This window comes from Podarcis muralis, chromosome 13 (genome assembly GCF_964188315.1).
Source record: "Podarcis muralis chromosome 13, rPodMur119.hap1.1, whole genome shotgun sequence".
Taxonomy (NCBI): Eukaryota; Metazoa; Chordata; class Lepidosauria; order Squamata; family Lacertidae; genus Podarcis; species Podarcis muralis.
The window spans coordinates 29,324,562-29,337,506 of NC_135667.1; the positions used below are offsets into that span (position 1 = coordinate 29,324,562).

Below are 12,945 nucleotides of genomic sequence, written 5' to 3' on the forward strand. Positions count from 1 at the left end.
TCTCCAGGTTGATCTCTTTGAAGGCTCAGTCACTTTGCCAGAGTTTTGGATGCTTGGCTGTGCCATCTCTTGTCAACTGCCACTGTCTTACCAGGCAGAGCTGAGATTTCCAGTGATGACTTCTAGACAGCCTGTCACAGTTTAAGGAAGGTTGGCAGGTAACCACTAGACAGATTGTCTGTAGTGAGCAGGAATCTTCCTTAGAAGACCAAGTAGGAAAACCTGAACGAAACACTTCTTCCTCCCCTCCCTTCTTTTGGGGGGGGGGGGCACAAGTGACTAGCCAAGGGTGTGGAGGCAAACAGGCTGGCAAAACATCCAGTAGGCTGGTGATTTTAATGACTTTATTTGCAAGAGCTGTTTAAGGGTAGCCTGTGAGACCGTCTTTGCAAACCTGGATTGTTTGCTGCAAGGTGCTATGTTGCATTGTGCCCCCCCCCCAGTTCATTTAATTCTCCGTTCCTCTACAGTCCTGTGTTTGTCATTGCCGTACTTAGGGAAAGGACAGCAAAAGGATTACAGTTATACCTCTGGTCGAATGCGCTTCAGGTTGAGCGCTTTCGGGTTGTGCTCTGCAGCGACCTGAAAGTAACGGAATGTGTTACTTCCAGTTTTCGTCGCTCGCGCATGTGCAGATGGTCAAAATGACGTCACACACATGCACAGAAGTGGCGAATCACGACCCGCGCAGACACACAGTCGCGGGTTGCATTCGCTTCAGGGTGCAAACGGGGCTCCAGAACGGATCCCGTTCGCATCCTGCGGTACCACTGTATTCGAGAGGAAATGCTCCTGCCTGCCACATAGCCTCTTTCGTGAAAGTTGAAATTGCAGGTACCTAATATTTTCTGTTCCCTGGATATTTGAGGCCAGAGATAGGCAAGTTGGGTCCCTCCAGATGTGATTGTGGACTGCAGCTCCTATCAACCTCTGCCAGCATGGCCAGTGATCAACGATGCTGAGAGTTGTCATCCAGCAACACCTGGAGGGCACCACTTTGGGAACCTATATTTTAGGGGAAATAGCTGATGCAAGCATCCTCTTTCACATCTCTGTATCCAAGAAGGTCAGAAGCATTTCTTTAAAAACAAAGTTTTTTTTCAGGTTTGGAAACTGCAGGTGCCCTAGAGCATATCCAGAATAGATGTGTGTTCTTGCAGCTTCTGTTAATTTCACAGGTGGGAAACGTTCTTAGTGGATCGTGCCTTTCGGCTGGGAAATGCCTACTTTTGCCTGCTCTTAGGGTGCTGGTGGAGATGCCTGGAGTTGCGGTCTCCCAAGCTTTTTTCATTCAGTATTGGACTTGCTTTTTAGCCAGTATTTTAAAAAGCTTCACACCTCCTCTGGCAGAGCTGGGGTTTGGCAAAGGTATCTGGTCTCTTAAGTACTGTTATGGGTTGCCTTGCATGAGGGTTTCAGGGGAGTGAGCTTTCTTGGCAGCTCCTCCTTGGTTGGAGTTCATCAGAACTCTATTTCTCTGATTTGCCTCGAGCTGCTGCAACTCCCTTCCTTGGATGGGCAGGTGCTGAAACCGGGTGCATTCCACTAGCATTAGACTGGCTTGTCTGTAATAGGTCCGACTGGTAATTTGATGTCATTGGGCTTGTGCTTCTGACAGGTATCGGCATTGTGTATCTAGGGTGAATCACACCCCTTCTTCCTGTATCTGCTTCGTCCAAAGTATTTCTGTGGTGACGTGGTGGCGGATGTTTCTGCCTGTCAATCAGGTTATGCAGAGCCTGCTATAGCACTGCCAGCTAATGCGGTGCTGTATTAAATCTGAAATCTTGTTCACTTTCCCAAGGTATAGGTTGGCCTGCACTTAGAAGTGTCAAAAGCATCCTTGCACATTCTTATTCCCAGTTATGGGATATGAACATGTCGAATTCTTTGATCCCCACCCTCCCTCACCAGACTTCAAGTGCTTTTGATCCTGGGAATTTTCCAGGCTCACTTATTATAGTTGTGTTCACGAAATATATTCACCGGGGGGCGGTTTTCATTATGAGTCAATCTGCTCTACAAATCGACACTAGTTTTATATCACTTAAATTGTCACGGCTTCCTTCGGAGAACTGTTGGAATGGTCGATTTGGGAGAGTGTTGAGTATGTTGTTAAGAGATCTTCGGTCTCTTCACAAGACTATAGTTGTCTGGGTGGTTCCTTGGTTGGGAACCGTGGCAGTTAAATGAGTTTCTTTCAAACATGATTAAATTTGTGGTATACCTATGTTCAGAGTGTCACTTGTTAGGAGGCTGTTTACTGTACTTTTCCGTCTATAAGATACCCCATGGAGTATTTTTGGATACTCAAATTTTAGAAAATGGGGGGAGATTACACAGGGTTGTTAATCTTTTTTGGGGGAATTGCCATAAATCGCTCACCCGCACGTGTCACAAAATCCGCCTCCCGTCTGTCCCCTTGCCAGCAGAAGCTGCTGATTGCCCGCCCAATTGCCACAGTGTCAGCCAATGAACACCACCAATTGACGCAGCAACCAATCACACGCACAATAGCCACTAATAGATGCAGCAGCAACCAATCAAATGTCCACCCTATTCACTATCCATGTATAAGACGTCCCCAATTTTTTAGCATGATTTTTCAAGAAAAAAATATAGTCTTATACACGGAAAAGTACGGTACCTCTGTGTGAGAAAAGGTTTTAAAAATAAATAAACGAGAAAACCAAAAATCTGGGTACCATAGCTAAAATGCTGTATATCGTACAGAGGTATAAGCACACTTGACTTCTACCTTCCACTCTTTTCCTTTATCCTTCCATTTTGTTGGCTAGCTCCGTGGCTTATGCAAAAGATGGTAGAGAGCAGCTCAGAATGCCAGCAATTTTAAATGACAGCACAATATAAAAAGGCCCTTCCTTAATCTTATTTTGTGAACTGTCCTGAGACCTCTGGGTATAGGATGTAGTGATGTTAAGTTCTCGAGAATATTCTCGATTAATGAGAATATTAGAGAATTTTCATTTAAAATAGGAGAACATTCATTTTAATGCATTGGAAATTATATAATTAGTTAATATGCATGTTTATTCATGGGTAAACTTGTTTAGATGGCAACCAAAAACTGTACATATACTTCTATTCAGTGGGGCAGTGCATTGAATTCACATTTTTTGATTTTTTGCACCAAACTTGAAATTGAAAATTCAACATGAATGACTCATGTTAATCACTAAGCCTGCCACTAACCTACACTACTTACACTGGCAATATCACAGCTTGACTTATTATTTACTAGATTTTTTTAATGTGGGTTGTAAAACTAGTTCTTACATTAGAATTTGCAGTTTGTGAAGAATATTCTCCAGAGAATTTTCTAGCAGAGAATATTCTCACCTCACACCACTAATAGGGCCGTATATAAATTCAATTAATAATAATAATAATAATAATAATAATAATAATAATAATAATAATAATAATTTCTGTTGATAATCCAGTAAAAAGTGGGGTGGCTTTTTTGCGGGGGGGGGGGAGGGTGGAATACTTGAGTTGTCATTTTTATCTTTAAACTGCATTTCACTTTTTCAGTTAAGGCAGATAATTTTGATTTACCTGTTGTCCTCCATGTGTGCCCCTGTGTTGTCTTGAATATGGTCTATATTGCATGTGTGTCACCTGGGTCTGCAGCTTCAAAGCTTACTTGCAGCCAACTTCGTTTCCCCTCGCCTTCAAGGCATTTTAGTTCTTATCCTGGTGTGTTGTTTATTATGTGGCGGTGCTCCTGCTTCTGTTGTGTTTATTTTCTTAACTGCCTTGCAGTCACCTTGTATGAAATACTCTTTTTTTAATCAGCTGAATAAAATACTTCCCTCAATGGCATTCTCTCATGGCAGCTAGTGAAGTGGGTATGAAACTGCAGCAATGCCCACCAGGTCCCGTCACTGAAGTCCTGCTATTTCATTTGCTGTTGTTTCTCCTTTGTAACACTTTTCTGTTTCACCCCTGTCATTGCAGGTTTATGAGTGACCAAAAGTTCTTTTTACGCTGAGTCGGCAGGGAGTGGGGCAAAGATGCCAATACCTCCTCCCCCTCCCCCTGGACCACCCCCACCCCCAACTTTCAATCAGGTAGGTGGTCCTCCTCCTGTCCCTGCTGTCCACATGCAAAGAGCCCTGCTGAGAAGCATTCACAGGGGCACCCAAGAACTACTCCTGTGCTTACCTTTCTCCACTTAACCTGGTTGCCGATCTTCTCCTTTCAGGCTAACACAGATGCTCCAAAACTGAACAGGGACGAGCAGCGAGGGAGGGGAGCCTTGCTGCAAGACATCTGTAAAGGGGCCAAGTTGAAAAAGGTGACCCAAGTCAATGACCGGAGTGCACCCGTCATTGAGAGTAAGCATGGGGTCTGGGGCAGTTGCAATAAGATCTTTGCTATCTAATTGGGAAAGCTCTCGGTGATTCCACCCCACCCACCCCCCCAATTTCCAGATGGTGCTCAGCCCTTCTGCTGAGCAGTCACTCTTAAAATAATTCAGCGGCAGGTATGGGAGGAAATGGCCTAGAATCTCTACAAACAGAGGCATCAGGTGAGGCAGGTGGGGAGGGGCAGGGCTGTGGCCCATAAAATTGCCTTGGGGTGAGGCTTTTGCCTACATTTGACTGTTTGATACACTGTGTGCTTGATCTGGCTTTGTGCCGTATGAGCAGTTGGGGAAAGACAAAAGGGCCGGAAGGGGAGGACTCTTCTCCCCTGTGCACTGCAGCATGTGGCTGGGTTCACTCGCTTGAGTTACCTGGAGTCATTTGCTGGCATATGCCACGAGTCATTCTCAACCTGCCACCCCATTCCCCCACTTTACTCCTGAGCAGAACCTTGCAGGAGTAGCAATTACTGACTGCACTGCTCGGGTCACTTCTCAGAGGGCACCTTCTGTGTTGAACTCACTCATAGCTTGTGGAACTTGGTGGTCTGGATTGCATCCCTTCGTGGAATCACAGAATTGGAAATGATGACGAGAGTCATCTAGTCCAACCCCCTGCAATGCAGGACTCTTTTGCCCCATGTGGGACTCAAACCCACAACTCTGAGATGAAGGGTCTCAGGCTCTACGGACTGAGCTGTCAATAGCTCTCTCCCTTGATCCGTTGGGGGAAAGGCTCTGCAGTCAGTCCCTTTGTTTTGTGACTGAGGCCATCGTTCCCTCTGACAGCGTAAAGCATAGAAGCCACCTAGTTTGGCAGCGTGAGTTCTTGCACAGTCCCCCTCTGTATGCCAGCGTAAGAGCCTTGCTGGATCAGACCAAAGGTCTAGCTAAAGCAACATTCCCACCATGGTCAGTCAGATGCCTCTGGGAAGCTCACAAGCAGCACTCTCCTGTCTGCGTTTGTAGTTGCAAAAAATGTTCTCTTTGTTCTCTGAAGGAAGGCAGAAAACTAGCTCCTAAACTGCACAGGTCCCAGTGGTGCAAACGCTTGAAATAAAGTTTTGCAGTTAGCAGTAAAATAGAACTGGCAGCTGCACACTTAAATCCTCGGAAACAGGTGTCTCTAAATCCTGGCGGGAAGGTAAATGTACAGCCTACGATGTATTTGTGCTTAGCTCTTCAGGCAGCAGCCGCTGTCTGATACCCATGTGATCTTGAGCAGTAAAGTTATTACCTTCTCTGCTTTCATACTGCCACTTCAGGAGGAGATGACGCCAATACCACTGGGTCTTTTCCTTGTCCACATGCTGAGAAGCAGCATCTTGAGTAAAAGAATATGGTGGAGGCTGCCTATGTAAAGCCCAGAAGAGAAGAACCATAGCTCAGTGTAGAGTAGAGCAGAGCGTCTCTTTAGAGTTTCTCTCGTGTATAGTAGAACCTCTGCTTACAACTACCTCTACTTGGGCCCGATCCAAGTCGCGACCATGGCAAACCCAGAAGTAAATACCGGGTTTGCCGCAATTCGCGCACGCACAGAAACGGCTGCTACCATCTGCACATGCACACAACGGTACCAGCGAACCCGTTTCACCTAAAAGACGGGCTGCCAGAACGAATTATGGTGGTAAGTAGAGGTTCCACTGTAATTAGAAAGCCTCAGGGTCAATCCCTGGCACCTCCAGTTAGAGCTGGGGGAAATTCCTGCCTGAAACCCTGGAGGAAAGCATAGACAGAACTGAGCAGCTTGGATCTACGTTCTGTCTCAGATTAAGGTAGTTCCCTATGTTCCTGAGGTGGTATTTAAAAAATTGTGTTTAGAAACTAAATAAATAACCCAGGGCCCTTTTTCTTCCAGAATCTAAGGGCAGTGGCGGCTACAACTCCGGCGCATCCCCTCTGCCACCAAAGGGCGGCCTCTTCCAGGGTGGTGTCCCCAAGCTTCGACCTGTGGGAGTAAAGGACAGTTCAGGTGAGGACCACAGAATGTGGACTGGACTAGACTGCATAAAAGTGGTTTAAATCATGATTTGTGAAATACCAGACATTGAACCTTGTGTTTGAGTGATCCTAGCTCTTGAAGAAGAGTGATTGCAACTTGGTTTTGAGAGCAAGTCCATGCCTTATTGAAACAATCAGGAAAATTTATGTTGGCTTGTAGTGGCACTTAATGCCTGTGGAGCTGAGACTAGTCAGGCTTAATATCAACCATAATAACCATGTCTCCTCCCCCACCTGTCTGCCTGTGTATTACTGGTGTATTACAACACTGCTTGCTTCTACGTGAACTTACTTGGACCTCTAGATCTTCTTCTGAGATCCCCCTTTGGATACTCTGGCCATCTAAGGTGAAGCTGGTGGTGGCCAAGAGAGGGTTTTTGATGGTAGGGGTGAAGCGCACCCTGTCTATGGAATGCCTTCCCCAAAGAGACATGTGTGTTTACATTACCTCTGATAAGTTTCTGTTCTGAATTTGAATATCGATCATTGTTTGACTTGATTATTTAACTTGTTGGCTGCTGTGAAAATCCCTTGGGGTTGAACACTGTCATTCAGCTGTTGTATATGTCTATGTCGTGTGTGTGTGTGTGTGTGTGTGTGTGTGTGTGTGTATACCCACACACACATATTGTTGACCTCCCCTTCATATGATACATTAAGGCAGTTTACAACAAAATGCATTAAGTACAGTACAATATAAAATAGTATTTTAAAAATGGAAACTAATTTTTAAAAACTGACTTGATGGAGAAAAGTATAAGCAAGTGAATAGGGTCTGGGAGAGATGATAGAAAATTACCAGCAAGGAGTCCTGCCGAATCTCTGCTGGAAGAGCATTCCACAGCAAGGGACCATCAACACTTAATACCTGACTTGTTGAAGCCAATCGGGCTTCTGAAACATGGGGGAGAAGAGAGAAGTTAAGGGGCAACAAGGAGCTTGAAAGCTGAGAATCCAGTGAGGAAAGGTTGCACTGGAAAGTAGGAGGCAGTGGGCTCAGAAGGAGCTGCACATGGACGTAGGGTTGGCCAAGGATAAAGTGCTGGAAGTGAGGACTTTCTCAGTGCTTGGAGATGAGAGGTGGTGTGCTGTTAATGCCAGGAAGGCCAAGTGGGTTGAACAGGCAAGGGAATCAGAGGACCCTTGTTCAGGAAGCTGTAGATGTAGGAAGTTAATGGACGGAATAACAGAATTTTGCACCCCTAAGTGAGTGAATTGTCCAAAGCTTTAGCTGCCTGCCAGGATTACATTGGCAATCAAGAAGTCGCCCTTTTCTTTCCTCTAATGTCCCTTCTATGTGCAGCAATTAAAATTTGACTTGAATCGTTCATCCCTTCTGCTGCGTGGGAAACATTTGTGTCCAGACATCTGAAAAACCTCCCAGTCATTTAGAATATAGGCTCTGCATGAACAGTATATCACTGGCTGTGGTCTCAGTACAAGGACAAACGTTGTCAGTTCCCACTTAATTGGATGGTGGTTTTTGCCAAAAGGAATTGCTTTATATTGGAAGGAGATGTTGATCTATTTCGCTTCTCTAATAAGCAACTCTGTGCTGGCTTTCCTTGGTTTCAGAAAGTCCCTCTGGGAAGCAGTGCCTCCAGGTCCCTGGGTCCAGATCAGCAGCTCCGCGGCCCCCGGTGTCTGCAACCAGCAGCCGGCCCCAAGATGACGCTGACAACAGCCGGGCTTCCCCTCCGGAACTTCCGCGCATGCAGAGACCTTCCTTGCCAGATCTCTCGCGGCCAAATACCGCCAGCGGCACCGGCATGAAACACAGCTCATCGGCTCCGCCGCCTCCACCCCCGGGACGCCGAGCCAACGCACCCCCTGCCCCTCCTCCCATGCACAGCAGCAAAGCACCTTCCTACAACCGCGAAAAGCCCTTGCCACCAACGCCAGGACAGCGGCTCCCAGGGACTCGGGATGGACCGCCGGCTCCTCCCCCTATCAAGCCGCCCCCTTCCCCAGTGAATATCCGAACGGGACCAAGCAGTCAGGGCCAGTCTCTGGCGCCCCCTCCTCCGCCTTACCGCCAACCCCCTGGTGTACCCAACGGCCCCGCCAGCCCCACCAACGAGTCCGCTCCCGAGCTTCCGCAGAGACACAATTCCTTGCATCGAAAGACACCAGGGCCTGGGAGGGGTATGGCTCCTCCCCCGCCCCCTTCAGCCTCCCCTTCTTTACAGAGCAGTCGGCCCCCACCTCCTGCCCGTGACCCTCCAAGCCGGGGCGCAGGTAAGAGCATCTCCTAGCCCTTGTTTATGAAAAACTGGAAGTGGTCTTGGCGTTGACAGCCTCTCGTTAATCTCTCAAGGGAAAAAATGTCTTCTTGTCCCGTAGTCTCTAATCTTGGTGCCAGGATGTGTATGCGGTGGGTTTAAGAAGGTTAGGAATGGCCTGGTTTCATGCTCTGTAGCATAGCAACTACGAGTGAGCTGTGAATTAGGAAGTTTTTAGTTGGACCATTAGGAAGTTTTTAGTTGGAGCCTGGATAGCTCAGTTGGCTAGACCATGGTGCTGATAACACTCAAGGTTGCAGGTTCAATCCCTGTATGGACCAGCTGCATATTCCTGCATTGCAGGGGGTTGGATTAGATGATCCTCAGGGTCCCTTCCAACTCTACAGTGCTATGCTATGCTATGCTATGCTATACCTTTGCCACAAACTTGCTAGGTATCACCTGGCCAAGCCACAAATTCACAGTCTCAGTTGTTCCCAAAGGCACACCCTTCTTCCATTGTCTCCCAAGGCAGGTGGATGCCAGCGGAGAGTTGTCACTCTTAAATCTGCAGGTGAAACATTTGAAGGCTTGAAAGAGCTGTGCAAAGACAAGGATAATGGTGTGGATGTGCAGTTTCCGTCGTTTTAAGTTGTGGCCAATTTTTGACCGTAGGCCATGCTGGCTGCGGCTTGTGGGAGTTTTGAGTCCAACTCAGCACCCGAAGGGCCAGCTTCCCCATCCCAGGCATTGTGCACAAAGGGTACTGCCACCATAGCATGTTAGTGATGCTTGGAAGACTGGAATATAAATTCACGTTGCATGGGGAAAGTCTTTGCAACCAAGACATGTGGGATCGAATTTAGTTTTCTATGTTGTGCAGAAGGGTATGCTTTGCCCTCCTAAGGACCCCACAACTTCATAGTTATTAAAAAGCTGGTCATTAATTAGTAGACCCTCGTGCTTTTCAGAACAACAACAACAAAAAGCAGGTATTACATTCTTGCCCTACAAATAAGCCAACCTGTTTAGTGTGGGGTGTTTGTTACTGTGGAGCACGATCATCTTATCAGCCTATTTTGTGCTCAGATCGTGACTCCCCATGCAGCTGCAAACCCTCCAAAAAGAAGCAGAGAGGACAGTTGGTGCAGGTACGTCGCGATCAGTCACTTCAGCCTGCGCACAATGCTCGCCAAGGGCTTGGTAGCCTACAACTCGTCATGCTAAGGGTCACATAGGTGAATTAGCCTCTTCAATAAGTAAGAAAATTCCTTAACAGAGTTGGGAGGTCAGGGAAAGAAACCTGGAACCCTATATAGCAGGTGCAAGGAAAAGACAAGGCTGTCAAGGACCTGCAGAGCCAATGATGTTGATGGAAGGCCTAGGGCTGTTTCAGTTGCTTGGCTACCTAGGGAACTCTGCTTATCCCTTTCATTTTGGCTACTAAGCTCGCTCATGAAATCCTGACCTGGCAAATTTCCATTGCAGCCCCTCCACCGCCACCACCCATGATCCGAAATGGCGGTAGAGATGCGCCTCCTCCTCCCCCACCCTACAGAATGCACGGGACGTCAGACCCTACGAGCCGTGGGAAACCCCCACCCCCGCCCACCAGAACGCCAGTTGGACCTCCTCCCCCTCCCCCACCCATGAGAAATGGACACCGGGACTCTATTTCCACTGTCAGGTCTTTCTTAGGAGGTGAGTAGAAAGAACCTGGTGTTACCTTAAATTATAGTTGTCAGGTGCATTTAAGTTGGCTTTGAGACATGCGCTGGATTCAAAGGAAAACCAGCCTGCCCAGAATTACGATACTTCTGCTGGTTTGGCTGGTATCGGTTAACTACAGTGGCTATAAAAAATACTGTGATCGGCCAGGAAGAAGTGTGCGTGTTGGGGATGAAACTTCATTCATACAAGCTTAGGAAGCAGCTCTAAAACGAAAGACACTGGCATAGACGTGTTAGCGTGAACATGACATGAATGAGTGACCCTGTGGGTTCCCAGAGAGGAGATTGCTGCAGTTTTGCTCCTCCTTTCATCCTGCTGATGCTGCACTGCTGTGAACTAAGCCATGGTTTCCCCTAATGCTATGTCTAAATTCGGGTTCATGGCTTTTCTTTCTCCAGACAAACTCTGCATGTCCAGCCTCAGAACAAACATTGCCAACACCTCATGGTTGGTCTGAAGCAAAATAGACCAAATGTCGGAAGCTAAGCCAAACTGTGGCTTCACTTCTAGCAACCCGGAAAAGGAGGTGCAAAGTTCTCTGGGAACTTATCCTTCGTTGGGTTTGGCTTAGCATGTGTACAGATGGAACCGCTATCTCCCTTTTGGTGTTGACAGCTTGTTAAGCATCTGATGCTTTGAATTATATATTCACTGGATGTTTTTATTTATAGTCTGTACCAGTTTATTTTAGGTACATTTCATTTTGTACAGAATGCCCAAACAGCTACTTGGAGAAGCAGTGACACAAACTATATATATATAGATAGGTATATCTATAGGAATGTTGAAATGCTGACTCATGCCCATTCTGACACTCTGCACAAAGCTCTTATTACCAGGTGACTCTGATTTCCTGGTGAATTCTGCCCCCAGTCTGGCATCTGCATATAATGGTGCATATAATGGCATCTGCATATACCGTATTTTTCGCTCTATAACACGCACCTGACCATAACACGCACATCGTTTTTAGAGGAGGAAAACAAGGGAAAAAACATTCTGAATGAAACAGTGGATGTATCATTTTTGTGCTTCATGCTGTGGCCACAGACATGTGATCTGATGGTGAATTTGGGGTGACCCAATGCAAAAATCCTGAGAATTCCTGTGGATCCATGCTTTGTAACCACGTTTTTGCACCATTGCAGCCCCAGGCAACAGTGGGTGCGTGATTTTTTGGGTGCAGGCTGTAGCCATGGACATGCTATGTGATCTGATGGTGAATTTGGGGTGACCCAATGCAAAGATCCTGAGGATCCATGTTGATCTATGCTTTGTAACCACATTTTAAGTGGGGAGCGAAGGAAAAACAAAGAAGGGACATGAGAGGGGTGTGCAGAGAAGCAGCTGGCTAAGAATGCTGGAGAGGGATTTAACGGGTGGGAGGAAAGAAAGGCAAAAGTTCCCCCCAAGCCAGCCATCTCTCTCTCTCTCTCTCTCTCTCTCTCTCTCTCTCTCCCTCCCTTCCTCCCTCCCTCCCTCCCTCCCCCCTCTCTCTCCCCCCCCTCTCTCCCTCTCCCTCCCCCCCCTCCCTCTCCCTCCCCCACTCTCTCTCCCTCTCCCCCAACAGCACCGGAGCACAGAGAGGAATTAGAAAGAACGACACTCTGCTTGCCTGGAGGGGAGGGGCTTTCCCTGCTCTTTGTTCCGTTTCAGCAATCACAGCAACGAAACAGAGAAGGGTGGGCAGTAAGACCCTGAGGCAGAATGCAGGAAAGCTGCCACTTCCTCTTTTCAGGTTTCCCTTCTCTGTGACTCGCGATTTGACTTTTGCTTGATTTTTTGGCTCCAGGGACCACACATTCGCTCTATAACACGCACAGACATTTCCCCTTCCTTTTTAGGAGAAAAAATCTGCGTGTTATAGAGGGGAAAATACGGTAATTTGGCAGCTGGAGAGAGCGGCCCCATGTCTTACTTTCAGGATGGGGCTGCTTCAAGTTTTGCCATTTTAGCCACCATTCCAGACTCAGGGTTTTATGGATGTGAAAAGTAGGGCAGTGGGAATCCTTCAGACCAGAAACGGTTTTCAGGCCTTATTTTCCTCCTTTTCTGCAGATGACTTTGAATCTAAATACTCCTTTCATCCAGTGGAAGATTTCCCAGCACCAGAAGAGTTCAAGCACTTCCAGAAGATTTATCCCAGCAAAACGAATAGAGGTGAGCACTGATTTGGCTCACATCTGCTTATTGGTCTCCCAGGTATCTGGCTGATAGTTCGTAAAGCAAACTATTTTCAGCTCCATGCTTGAAAATTTGGCAAGTTGTGGTAAGCAATTTAATTCTGTGGGACTGAGAATATGGCTTGCCAGCATTACGAATGAGATGATTTTATTTAAAATCATCAACAATTCCTTCATTCTGTTTCCGGGCCTCTTCAAATTATGCAAACTGTGCAGTCTTGCATAAATTAAATCTGGTTCTGATTTAGACTTGTCCAAGTTCATTGTGCCTTTGTGAGGAAGAGGGAATGCAGGAGTTACAGGAGCAGCTGCAGAAGCAGACTGACTGGGGAGCCCTGGGGGTGGGAACGAGATGACTCACTGCTCTTCATGGCAAAGGATGTGCTGGAATGGGCTGAACAAGATGCAGAATCCTAGC

At 47.0% G+C, this 12,945-nt stretch overlaps 1 protein-coding gene across 2 annotated transcripts in view; it reads left to right on the forward strand.

Moving 5' to 3' along the window:
- WIPF2 (WAS/WASL interacting protein family member 2) overlaps positions 1–12,945 on the forward strand; it is a 33,253-nt gene that overhangs the window by 13,349 nt on the left and 6,959 nt on the right. For both annotated transcript variants that reach the window (XM_028703433.2, XM_028703434.2), the window contains 6 exons: positions 3,982–4,094; positions 4,229–4,361; positions 6,249–6,362; positions 7,967–8,629; positions 10,102–10,314; positions 12,403–12,504. In XM_028703433.2, coding sequence (XP_028559266.2) covers positions 4,038–4,094; positions 4,229–4,361; positions 6,249–6,362; positions 7,967–8,629; positions 10,102–10,314; positions 12,403–12,504 — 1,282 coding nt within the window. In that variant the 5' untranslated portion in view covers positions 3,982–4,037. The remainder of the gene's footprint in view (positions 1–3,981; positions 4,095–4,228; positions 4,362–6,248; positions 6,363–7,966; positions 8,630–10,101; positions 10,315–12,402; positions 12,505–12,945) is intronic.